Source organism: Leuciscus leuciscus (genome assembly GCF_965113295.1).
Source record: "Leuciscus leuciscus genome assembly, chromosome: 19".
In the NCBI taxonomy this organism is placed as follows: domain Eukaryota; kingdom Metazoa; phylum Chordata; class Actinopteri; order Cypriniformes; family Leuciscidae; genus Leuciscus; species Leuciscus leuciscus.
Window position 1 is genome coordinate 16,393,985 of NC_138743.1, and position 13,589 is coordinate 16,407,573.

Genomic DNA, 13,589 nt, shown 5'->3' on the forward strand with positions numbered 1-13,589 from the left:
CATAATCACAAGCTTCAGCTTCCAAGTCTTCTAAACATTTGTGAACTGAAGATATGGATGATCGTGCCAATTGTAAATCGTCCAATCTAGCAAAACGAAAAGCTGTCCTCTGTAAAATGCGCTGAGCACACGCAAACTTTTGGGTTGTACTGTGCTCAAGCACAGCTTTATAAATAAATCTGATTAACCTCTGAAAGCAAAAGCGGGTTTGCTTTTGTATCCAAACACACTTCACTGAAACCTTGCCTTCTTTCTTTGCGTATATGCCTTTGGGCAGGCATTATGCTAATATTTCATATTGTGACGTAGATGTTTGAGGAAGTAACATCTGGACTTCAATCGAGGCATTTTAGGTAGGTATGGATCAGTGCTCTCTTTTAGATAGAATAAATTGCTTTGTGGGAGGCTATGAGCTTTGTAACTTTGCAGATTGTATACTCGCACAAACAAATACATCGTACACTAAAGGGAAAGGAAAACGTTATATAATTACTGTAATAATTTGTAATATACTTCTAATAACTGTACAACAATTAGTTCCTGTCCTCAAATTTGATTGGCTGAGTGGCATTCCAAAAGTGTTCATATACAGTCCAACGCCACAGGGACTTTTCACCGTTTGTCTGTGTTTCATGTTCCAGGCAAACTGTTAGTCTGACAGTCACTGACTCAAAAACACTGATCCAGCAACGTTGTTTCATTTTAACCTTTTCCCCACCATTGACGGAAATGTCCATGTTTTCACTGTTACACAGTAGAAGGCACTATTACACATCTTCTGAAAGAGTACTGAATCTCCTGATCAAAACACAGGTGAAGAAGAAGCAGAAACAAGCAATATCACATGTAAGCATATGCATATGTAAAATAACGCAATCATCATTATTAAAACACTTATAGATCAAAACTGAAAAACGTTACTGAATGAAATGTCAACCCAAGACGAGCTATAAGACTGTGAATCTTTGTGGGTGTTGATGTACTCCATCTATATTTTGATCACCGTTCTGAATCGGATTCAGATGTCATCTTTGACAAAAACGCAATTTTCTCAGCTTTTTGCTCAAAATGTTGCTTTTTAAATTTTTTTTATAAATGAAACTTCCCCACATGCAAGTGCTGATAAAAAAGAATACAAGAGTTGTATAAAAGAGTTCTTTCTTTAGATATATTGCATATTCAGATATTTATACAATAAAATACTCTGGGGGCCATGAAAAGTTTGAAAATGGTCAAAAATGCTAGCGGTGTATCAATATAATACTTTTTAGGGACGCCAAATGGCTTCAAAGCAGTTGGATACTTTTTATTAGTAGATTCTAGTTTAGATAATTGTAAAAGGGTTGTAGGGTTGAAAGTGAACAACTTCAATTAATCAATTATCAAAGTAGCTTCCCCAATACTTTACACACAAACTTTTTTTTTTTTTTTTTTACACCTTTCATTACCTTGTCAGTGTCAGGGTAGATGAGACAGATTGATGCGATATTGCGATTGTATAAACTCATGCAGAGCAGGGGATTGGAGCTTCACTAGACCACATGTTCGTTTTCATCCCCTGTATGCTTGTTTCTAATGAGCCCTTCACCCCATCAATCTGCCACCTTCACATAATTTGGACCACCAAGCCAGCATCTATCTCTTTGTGTGCAGCATGAGGAAAAGAGAGTGAAGAGAAATTACCCCGCAAACAAGTACCTCGTTGCTGCTGACCTTTACATGGTACTAATGTACAGGCGCTCTGAGCCCATCTGCAGGCAGCCGCTGTGAACCATAGAGCAGTGAGCTTTAGGGACAACAAACAGGATTTGTGGTGGGAGTGAACCATCATAAAATGGCACGAGGACTGAGAATGTTCTGAAGTGAAAGTATTCCTTTACAGTACATTATTAAAAATCTACATTTTTAGATTAGCTTGTCAGCAGCCATGTCACCCTGTAGCCCAAGACCAGTTGCCCACTGAAGCTAAGCAGGGCTGAGCCTGGTTAGTACCTGGATGGGAGACTCCTGAGAAAACCAGGTTGCTGCTGGAAGAGGTGTTAGTGAGGCCAGCAGGGGGCGCTCACCCTGTGGTCTGTGTGGGTCCTAACGCCCCAGTATAGTGATGGGGACACTATACTGTCAAAGAGCACCGTCCTTTGGATGAGACGTAAAACCGAGGTCCTGACTCTCTGTGGTCATTAAAAATCCCAGGATGTCTTTCGAAAGAGTAGGGGTGTAACCCCGGCATCCTGGCCAAATTTGCCCCTTGGCCTCTGTCCATCATGGCCTCCTAATCATCCCCATATACTGATTCGTTTCATCACTGTCTCCTCTCCACCAGTAAGCTGGTGTGTGGTGGGCGTTCTGGCGCAATATGGCTGCCGTCGCATCATCCAAGTGGATGCTGCACATTGGTGGTGGTTGAGGAGATTCCCCCCTTCTATGTAAAGCGCTTTGAGTGCTGAGAAAAGCGCTATATAAATGTAATTAATTAATTAATTAAATCCAGTCTTAAACTACATGTTAAACGCAACAGATTTAAATATTCATCCAATTATTATTATTATTATTATTATTATTATTATATTTTTATTAAACAAAGCGTTGGTTTTCGTTTACAGTACATTTCAAAAATCTAAATCCAGTCTTAATCCAGAAAATTATTACATTATGAACATTTTATTACAATCATAATGTAATACTTATTAAATGATGTGCAGTTTTTGCATTATGTGCAGTTATTACATTATGAGGATACAATAATCTAGAATATAATCTGTATAATCTGTAGTTTTGACAAGAGCCCTGGAGCTGTCAAAAGACTTGCTGACAAATATTATCGGTAGCCTACAGGTAACATGGAGACACTACCAACATTGTAACAATACAAAGCGGGTTGAAAATCAGCAGTTACACTTTAATTAAGTCATTAAAGTTACACTTTAATGCTGATATAATTATTTATGCTTTGTCAAAAAAAAAAAAAAAAAAAAAAATGGAATTCAACAATCCTATCATTCCTATTCAAATTCAAATTCAGCATCTTGTGGGGAATGTGGTCAAGTTCAATTTGATGATGAGAGTCAATCCTTATTCAAAGAAAAATAATAATAATCTGACAATACTTTCTAAAATGTGTTAAGTCAAGTCAGAGTTTCTCTTAAACTACAGATTTATAATTAAACAACAGTAGACAACTATTTTAAAAAGTACATAGCTTCACTATACTGTATCATATAGCTGCTGCAGACAAGAGGTGTTGGATCCAAGTGCAGAATTTTTTTTATTGAAACAGGACAACTGAAATAACTGTAGACAAGGAACAAGATATACCCAGGCACATGAACATGAAGCTACAACAAACGCACACGATACAACCATGTATAGGCAACGCTAGACAAAGAACAAGAGAAACACTGGGGTATAAATACACAAAGGGTGATGGGCAAACAAGACACACCTGGGAAACAATCGACTAATCAGGGTACTATGGAAACAAGCAAGACAGAAGGCAAACAGGAAATGAAAACAGGAACAGGGGGGACAGAAAACACTTCTACATAAAATTCCTTTAGGAATCAGGCTGAGATCATGACAGCTACTAGCTACTAAAAAAGTAGATAACTACACTTAAGTTACTTACTTATCTTTTAAAATACATAACTATCCAACAATATTATTACATTCAATTAAATATGAGAACCGTCTCAATTGATGCACTAGAATTTAAATAGATTCGCTACTTAAAAAAAGTACAGAATGGATTGTTTAGACAAGCATGTTTGATTTAGCTCTCTGCAAAGCTGGAAGAAAGCTTTTTACAGGAAAAGTTACAGTATCTAGAAAACAGCTGAGCCACTGTCATGACACTGAAACCCCAAAATACACCTGTAAGAGAGTGTGTGAGTGTGTTGTGTTTCCATTTTCACATTACTTTCCCTATTTTTTCCTTTCCTTTATCACTATATACTCAACAAATTGCCTCTCTTTTGCTTTTGTCCTTTCTGGCCTTTTCTTCCCCACACTTCAACAGCAAACAACCAAGCTGTATGCTGTCGGCTACATTAACTACAGTAATTGAGTGTAAGCCGCAGTCTTCCATTCTGTTTGATGGAAATGCGGATTCCCTACTGCTACTCTCCTGTAAGTGCAAGACTTAACAATCAGATAATGACTACATCAGAGTTTCTCAAATCCGATCCGGTTCCAATCGAGTTTAGTTCAAACCATGATCAAAATCACCTACCTGAGATTTTCTAGTGATCCTGAATACCTTGATTAGCTAGCTCAGGTGTGTTTGATCAGGGTTGAAGCTAAACTCTGCCGGGGATTTGACCTCCAGAGCAAAATTTGAGGAAACCTGGACTACATCCTCAACAGGCATGTATTGGATGCAGTGGTGATGGAGTACTCGTGTAGCGCATGTAATGCTGGTGAGGCTTGCAGCTTTAGCCATGACTCACACATCGTTAAAACAGCATGTGGCTGAAATCACTAGAATTAGTCATTCAGTTTGGAGGCGGATGATGAGAGGTGACGTAAAAAGCTAAACAAATTGAACGCTAATGCTGGGTACACACCAAAAGATTTTTTACATCTTATAAGATTTTCAAAATGTGACAGACCACAAACATGAGGACAAAAAATCCTAGATTTAAGCGTTTTGCTCCTATAGTGTGTGGTGTGCCATGATGTGACAAAGACAGCACACCACACACAAACAGATTTTCAACCAGTCTCGACTATGAACACAGGAAATCTCGCAAAATATCGTGAGACTTCAGAATAAGCATGACGGACGATATGCAGGAAGAAATTGCGATAGTGTTTGGAATGATTTTCACAGAAAATTCACGTGAAAAAACCATTGTACCTACCATTATATATAACCTTTTATACAGAAATATATTCATTCTTTATTGTCTTTATTCTTTATTGGATTTATTGTCTCTTTAGAAAAAGTTATTTAATCCCTCTAGTCTATAGAACCTCACTGAACCCTTAACACTCAGCTTTTTTTATTGATTTTAAGAATTATACATTTACAGTCAGGGGGGTACAAAGAGTAAAGCCGATAAACAAACATAAAAAGACATATACATAAACAGTGACAAACTTAAAAGTTAAACAAAAATTTGAAAATGTTTACAGATTGAAACGCACTTTGCAGCTTTCTTATTTTTCAAACCCAATATTGTGTTTAGGTATTGTAAAATTTCTGCTCTTAAAATGAAAAACAAAGGCTTGTTTCCTCGAAATTTACACTTATGAATACTAAATCTTAACATTAAGCTTCCTGCAAGTGTGTGTGTGTGTGTGTGTGTGTGTGTGTGTGTGTGTGTGTGTGTGTGTGTGTGTGTGTGTGTGTGTGTGTGTGTGTGTGTGTGTGTGTGTGTGTGTGAGAATGACCGTGTCTTCCATCATCTCGCTTTCTGATTGGATATTGTTTCGTTTCACGTGATAATCTCCAGAGCGTGCGCGTGTTTGTCCTCGGAGTTCCCCCCACACATCAGGATTTCTGATCGTAAATATTAAACATGTTTAATATTTACGATTCGCGATCGGAGCGGCTCCGACGTTCTTCCGAGCAGGTTCGGACACTCTTAACACACCTCACACCAAGGGAAAATCTGATAAAATAATCTGTTAAACAATCAAGATAATCGGGACATAGCTAGGATTGTCGGAAGGGGAGAAATCGGCCCAAAATCAGCCCGATTATCTTTTGGTGTGTACCCAGCATTAGAGCTGGAATCTGGCATAATGCAACACCAGATAAAGACCATCATGTGTTTCATAACTGTCTGCAAGTGTCCGACTGCAATGATTACGGGTGCCTACACGCCAGAGATTATGCTGCGTCAGAGAATCCCACAAATCCATTGATTTCAATAAGGACGGTGCACTACAAAGATAACAAAACACAAGGTGTGGCATTCTGATGTTTGCAACTTTCGCTTTAACAAACTCATACATAGACATCCATTGATCTCAGAGAAGCGGGTTTAGTTGAGATTTCGGCAATCCAATTAACTTTTTTCCCCATTTCCACACCCTCAAGATGCATCTTGCTCTTTCATATCCATCAAATGCTCCATTAGAGCTTTCTCTAGTCAGTTCAGTATGTGCCCTAACATCTCAGTACCGAAGCAGCATTCATGTTCACACTTGACAAGGGGTCATGTGTCACAAGTGAGCTACTGCACTACAATTGCAGGACAAGCACCGCGATGAAGGAGAGCTAACAGAGGGAATGTGCCCTCTACCTTCAGACAAGTGTGTCCCTGAGACACCCAGGTTGAGAAAAATTATTACAGCCTAACTACTTCTACAAAAACAGAGTATGCTATACAACTGCTTGCAGCTATTAGTATTGATGCTCTCATTATTGCTCCGTCAAGGGCGCTGATTGCACCTTCTCTGAAAAAACAGCTACCACTAATAGACAATGTGTGGTTATGTGTGTCTCTGTTCCCATGCTCAGTGTGGTCTTCAGTTATGTCAGTACTGCTACAATGCCTCTTGCTTCTGTTGTTCCCTAGTGTATAGAAGCATCATTGAGCAGACAGCAGCCCGGGGCACAGTGAACAGCCCTCGCTGGAGACGAATGGATGCACACCCTCACTAGAGTCGCCCTCCTCTACCAGAGATCAAGTGTGAGGCGAAACCTCTCCCAGGAGTCCCATCATTAATTAAGCGTGATATTGCTCTACCACCCCTGCCTGGATCAGCTCACTCCATCTATGGATAAAATATGATCGCACTCCTCTCACTTCTCAGACCCTGGGGTGGCCTGCAAGAGTGGGGAGTCAGAGGGCTGTGCCAATATAGTGCAGGTGCTGGACCCCAAACCACTCAGAACAACCCAACATCGGTCACAGCCTGGGACCCACAGGGAATGGAAATCTGTCAACTTCTGCAGGTACTTCTTTTGCTGTCTATGCTGACAGGCAGCAAGGGAGCACTAAACGTGAGACTTATGGAAAATTAATTTGTGGGCACAGCATGAATCAGACTGCCTGAGATCCTGAAATTGATCTGGGAGAGCTATTCTAAAAATAAACCCCCCCCCAAAAAACAAAAAACAATGGAGATCTTGTCAGAGAATGAACATACTTAAAGATGTTGTGGCTGAGACCTGGATCTCTAATTTTGCCGTTAATTCTGTAAGAGTGTCTTACAGAATTCATAGTTTAAAGCAGAAAAATAAAGCTCTCATAAAATGTGTGATTTGTTTCATTGAGTTTATGCTAATAGAATGCATTACAGATGAATCCTTTTTCATAAGTGCATTATAGTGCTTTAATTTACAATAATATAGCAAAGTACCATTATATAGCAACATTCCTGACAAATATTCTACTAACCTTAATCTAACCCCAACTAATACTAAAATCAAAACGCAATGTTGTTAAAGAATGTTGTTACAGTCCCAAAACCCAGCCCTCAATCTAAACCTCAACCCTAGTCCTAAACCCCATTCCAGGAGTAACAAGGACGTTAATCGAGTAACATGCCTTACATGGTGGAAGCACAGACTGTAACCATGTATTAATATCCATCCATTCATCGATTCAATATATTGCTTCTGCTATGTAGGGTCGCGGGAGTGCTAGATTCTATCCCAGCATCTCTGACTGAAAGCAGAAAAACAGCCTGGACAAGTGGTCAGCCCATTGCAGAGCTAACATACACAGACAGACACACTCACTGTGTCAGACATCTCACTGTCACTCATACCTACTGCAGTCTCTAGTTCACCTAACCTGTAGGATTGTCTATATGAGGGTCTTTGGAATATGGGGGAGAACATGCAGAATCCGTAAAAAAATGGACACCTGACTAAGCTGACACATGGCTCAACTGAGAACCTTCTTGCTGTGAGGCAACAGCGCTAATATGATAACACGATAAATAGCATTCGTTCAGGGCTGTGGCCTAGCAGTTAACAAGTTAAGTCATGGTGCTTACCTGATAAGAGTTCACATCCAGCTCCTGTTTCTATTGCAAATATAGATGGCAAAAAGGTCAATAGGTAAAAAAAACCTTCATGCTCTGAAATGGTCTGTTTGAAGGCTCTTATCAATGAGTGGGTTTCCACCGTACTGATGAAGTCACGTCGCAGAAGGTTCTCGCTGACATGAGAGGTTATTATTTTGCTGGTTGATCTGTTTAAGGGTGAGGAGAGAATAAGTCTTCTTTGCCTGTCGCTGAGCAGTGCCCTAGGGCGAGTTATGGCTTTAATACGAAGACTGCTGCTTCAATTTTTCCTCTAGCATCAATAAAATGGTCAGCACAATCAGACATTCATTGGCCTCACGTCAGAATGTGTTAAAGAAAGCATTCTGGAAGTCGACAGACGGCACAAGGCATCTAAACAGCACATACAGACAGAAATGCTATGATCACCCCCAGGGAAGAATGTCATCAGTTACTCACCATTATATCGTTCCGACCCTTTATTTTTTCTTCTTCTAAGAAGCACAAAATGAGATATTAGGCAGAACTGAACTCTTTTCTAACACTGGAGTGATTTATAATGCCAAGCTCCAAAATGGACAAGAAAGTTGCATAAATTAATCAAAAGTATATTCAATATTTCCTAAAACAAAATGATAGCTTTTGTGTGAGGAACAATAAAAAATTTAAGATATTTACTGATAATCTTCCCTGTACTGCACAAATGCTCACTTGTGTGGAGTTTCACTTTTTTACCTACTTGTTTTCATTTTTACCAAATGGTCATTTGTGTTCAAAACCTTTGAACACACTAGTCACATGAGGTCTGATGTCTTTGATGGCTTTTGTTTTCCTTTTTTTGAGGAAGGGAAGTCCTATATAATTTCTCCCCACTTTTTTACACCTTACTTTAAACGTTTTACACATTTGAGGAAAAGGTTTGAATGCTGGATATTGACACTCACTATTTGAACATTTTAATAGCCTTGAATGTAAAGTATGTAGTTTCTGCGACACCAGTGGCACCTAGCGGAATTTAAAAAATACATATTTTGCAAGCTCCACGAGTCACGCCTCCCCCAGCTCGAACATCATAAATAAAGCTCTTATAGGTCTTGTGAAGACATGTTTCATCAGGTAAAAGTAGGATACTTTTAATGAAATGTCCAACATTTTAGAAATACTTTTAGCTGTGTCATGAGTAGGCAATTGAGTAGGCTAACACACTGTCTCTAGAGCACACGCAATAATCTCGCTTATAATAAACTCATCCAAAATATCTTGCACCAGGATAATTTTTTATTTTTTTTGACATTTTTCTACTTTTTGAAGCTTTCTACACTGGACACAAAGTAAACATTACAACCTGGAAAATTTGCCTTTCTAAATGGGTGCATGATGATGTTGTATTAAAGCATTGTATTGCAATGCCCCATTCACTTTGCGTTCAAGACCTGTTTAATCTTTGAAGGTCTAAATGAAGCAAAATTTGGCTTGCACTCCTGTACCCAAAGCTGAATTTCTTTTCCCTTGTAAAGCATCAGCTACACTACAGCTACAGAAGCTGGCTTGGCCTGCTACAGTAGCCACGACCCAAACTCTTGCTATAGGTTGCGTTGGAAAGAGAAAGATCTGAGCGGACCACTCTCAAAATTTAGATGGTTCAATGTTTACACTTTTCGGAGAGATAAACCCATGAATGGCATACTAATAGCAGTCAATGAACAATAATCTGGGTTAACAATAAAACAAAAAATCTTACATACTTCCACTTTAATACTAAGAGGATAGTAGTTAAAGCTTTAGACATGAGATCTGAGGTCTCTTCATTTCTAAAGTTTAAATTTGTTCTAATTTATGGTAGCAAGTTGTGGCATATGGCATCAAGTGGATGATTTTTTTAGACAAAAACATAAATGCACAATAAATGCATACTTGGCTAGTTTTAAGATTTTTTCCCCCAGGCTCTGTGAATTCAAGCTATAGCCCTAGTTCAAGGAGACTAAATTGAGAAGATCTAAGGATCCTGATTCCTACCTGAATGGTTGGTGGTGAGCGCTGCTTGCGGGTAGTGGTGGTTGACAGTGTGGTGGTGGTCTCGATGAAGGTGGTGGACATCTCCGGGGGCATGGAAGTGGTGGTGCGTGAGGGGCTTCTGCTAGTAGGTACATCTCCCACCAGTCTCACACTGCCATTTATCTTGATATTAACATGACCTTCAGCTGCCATGTTGAGAACCTTCAGGCCATTGTAATAGAGACCAGAGAGCTGGCCTTGATATGGTCGTTTGCGGTCATTACCGCCTATTGAGATGGTGGCTTGGGTGTTAAAAATGGTCAGCTGACGACCTGAGGGAAAGACCAGTGAAGAAGGAAACAGTTAGAATGGTTTATGTCACTTTTTTTTAATTTAGCTAATTGATTAACTTTATCATTAACGCTTGAGCTTTTAAAATCCAAGCATATAGCATTAAAATTAATGTTCTTTATTGACTTTACTGTGAGGTGCTTCTCATGCAAATGTTTTGAGGCAAATTCCAAATGACTTTTCATATGGTTAGAAATAGAAATGCAGGCCGATTAAAGCTATTACACATTTACAATTCTATATTAAAGTGGGCAAAGGAAGAAAGCTCATCTAATACATTTCAAAGGAACATCATGTTGATTCATGCATGTAGAACCACTAATGGGATTTCAAAGTGGCTTTAGACAGTGTTAAAGGGACTTTATAATCATCTTATGTAGTTTAGGCAATGACCTTTAAACGCATTTAATAATCCAAAGGACTTTAATGGTAAATTTGATGAATGGTCACCGCCCTTTCATCCTTTTTTTGAATGAAACTGTGAAGAGGTGTCAGTCGATTTCATCAACGGCTACAAACACAAAACTGCGTCAGCAATTGAGTCAGCAAAGTGGCGTTTCACTAATATTTCAGCGCCAATTTGTTTTCTTTAGAAACGTGCTGCATTACGGGTTGGGTTTATGGCCTATTCAACCACTAACACTAGCGCTATGGAAGATCATTCCAATGAAAAGTAAAAAACAAGTATAATGACTTGTGTTGAGTTCTGGTTTAGATTTAAAGTTGGAGACTAGGAGCTATGTACTTCTGCAGTGTTATTCTTGGTTACCAGTCCCTTTAACTGGTCAATGATCTGATGGAAATAACAAAAGAGGATCACAATCCACATAAAAAAAAAAAATAATAATACGAAAATTTTACGTAATGGGAAGGGAAGTAAATTATGAACATTTTAGGTTAATTAGTGGCAAAAGGCTGATCAGAACTGGTTGGACAAAAATATAACGAAACGGCATGACAAGGAGCATATGAACGCAAATTAAAATCAACGAAAACAAAAGAAAACACTGAGGGTCTTGTGAAGGTTACCTTTCTCATGTAGCCAATCTTCGACCGGCCGGGTATATTTGAACGGGATTTTCTTATTAGCCATTTGATAACGCTCAATGTCGCTGTTGCCTTTAAAGTTTGAAAGTTTAAAAGACATCTTAGCACATTGCACATTTATACACTGTTTAAGAAGGTTTAGCCGTGTTTAAAATTATTTAGTTCTTGTTTAGGTTTCATTGAAAGGTTAAATTCAGTTTTAAGATTATAAAGCATTTTTATCAAATAACCAACTCATAAACAGTTTAACACATAATTATTTGGAACAAGAATCACGCATCACATTTAGACTTTATGGCAACATACAGACAACTGTGAAAGCGAGACACATACTAACAATTCATTTCAAACAGTATTCCCATCTCCTGCTCAGCAATCCTTAAAATGAGGTGTAACTCTTTTCCCACTGGACATCATATGCTCTTACATTTCAAGGGGCCAAGGAACACTTTACAAACTATTTGTAAGGGAAAGAGTGAATGAGAAAGAGAGAGAGAGAGATAATGTGTAGAAGCTCTAAACCTGCTGGGAAATAAGGCTTGTGATGACACAGATTTGAGGAAGACAGTGCATACAGATGAGATCATTACAGCGTGGTGTGAGGCCTGCTGCTGCGGGGTCCCTGGAAGCCCTCAGAGGAGCTTGAATATTCTGCCATTGGACTTTGTTATATTTCTTTCTCTAAAATGAGTGAAGCATTAGTGCTGTAAGAGGGAATCTAACATCTGCCATCTTGGTTGTGCTTACGTCATGCCCAGCTGCTCCAAACACATGCTGCAACCAGCTCATCAAATGTTGGAGAAATGTCAACCAGTTCATCAAATGTCAAATAAACATAGGAGCTTTAATATTTCAAGCATTTGTTAAATAAAAGTTGGTCATAATGAATAAAATGGCATGCTTTTCTTTCAAACTAAAGTATATAAAAAAGATTCTCATCTTTGAAGTTTTCTTCAAAATAAAATAATAAATCCACCGATTACACTTTATTTAATTAGTCCACTTCAATGGTTCACAAGTTGCCAGCCAACTTTTTTCACTAAAGAAGGTTTAGTGAAATTGTAATGGCCCCCAGAATATTTTGTTGTGTGAATATCTGAACATGCAATGTATCAAAAGAAAGAACAGACCTTCTGCTTTATAAAAAAAAAGAAAAAAAAAGAATATATTTTTTTATTCTAGCTTAATGAAATCTTTTTTTTTATCAACACTTGATTGTGAGTAATTTTCATAAACATGATCAATTTTGAAAAAAAAGAAAGAAAAGTTTTTGTCAAAGACTACATCTGGATCAGATTCAGTACGATGATCAAAACATTGATGGAGTAGATCGAATCCATCAACACCCCTTTGGGGTTGACCCATTTCCTGGTTACCCATTTCAATCGGTAACATTAGGCTGTTTTGATTTATATGCTGTTTATTGTTGATAATCACATTATTTTTCATATGCATCTGCTTATGAGATCCCTAGTTTCTGCTTCTTCTTTGCCTGTGTTTTGATCTGGAGAGACTGTACTCGTCAAAAACGAAAAACCGTCAAATCTTGTTAATGGCAGAGAAGTGTTTTCTCATGTCAACTAACTCTCACGTATTAGTAGACTGTAGAAGACTGTTAGGTTAGGGTTATCTGTAAGGGTTAGGGTTAGTAGAATAAGTTGACGTAGTTGCAAAGTTACTTATAGTCAGTAGAATGTCTGTTGGTGGAGCATCAAAATAAAGTGTTAGGAGATATTAAGCAGACAGTCTACTAATACTCTAGTGAGAGTTAGTTGACATGTAGTTGAAAAGTTACTTATAGTTAGAAGAATGCCTAAAGTGGACCATAGAAATAAAGATTTGTACACTTGTAAAGATTTGTACATTTGTTTTACAAATACACTTCTTCTGTGATTTGCCTTTGACATTTTAATATAACAGGGAATATCATTACAGGAAAATCCCCCCTTTATACTTTAAACTATAGTACAATAATACGGTGGACAAGTCATATGGACCATTTTTATGTTTTTTGGTGCTTTTTTGTCATTTTGAAAACTCAACAGCATCTGTACCCACTTACTCACATTGTATGAAAAAAGCTGCATGAACATTCTTCAAAAACAGTAATATATGATAGAATTTTCATTTTTGAAATCTTCATTTTTTTTCTCATACATCTAACATAAGAAAAAAATATACTTTACAGCAATTCTCTGGAGATGTTGTAATGGGAGAAAAGAAAGAAAGAAAGA

The 13,589-nt window shown here is 38.1% G+C and overlaps 1 protein-coding gene across 4 annotated transcripts in view; it reads right to left on the reverse strand.

The window, feature by feature from the left end:
• nrxn3b (neurexin 3b) overlaps positions 1–13,589 on the reverse strand; it is a 494,879-nt gene that overhangs the window by 39,115 nt on the left and 442,175 nt on the right. For all 4 annotated transcript variants that reach the window (XM_082148443.1, XM_082148442.1, XM_082148445.1 and 1 more), the window contains 2 exons: positions 11,338–11,427; positions 9,979–10,289 (listed from right to left, as the gene is read on the reverse strand). In XM_082148443.1, coding sequence (XP_082004569.1) covers positions 9,979–10,289; positions 11,338–11,427 — 401 coding nt within the window. The remainder of the gene's footprint in view (positions 1–9,978; positions 10,290–11,337; positions 11,428–13,589) is intronic.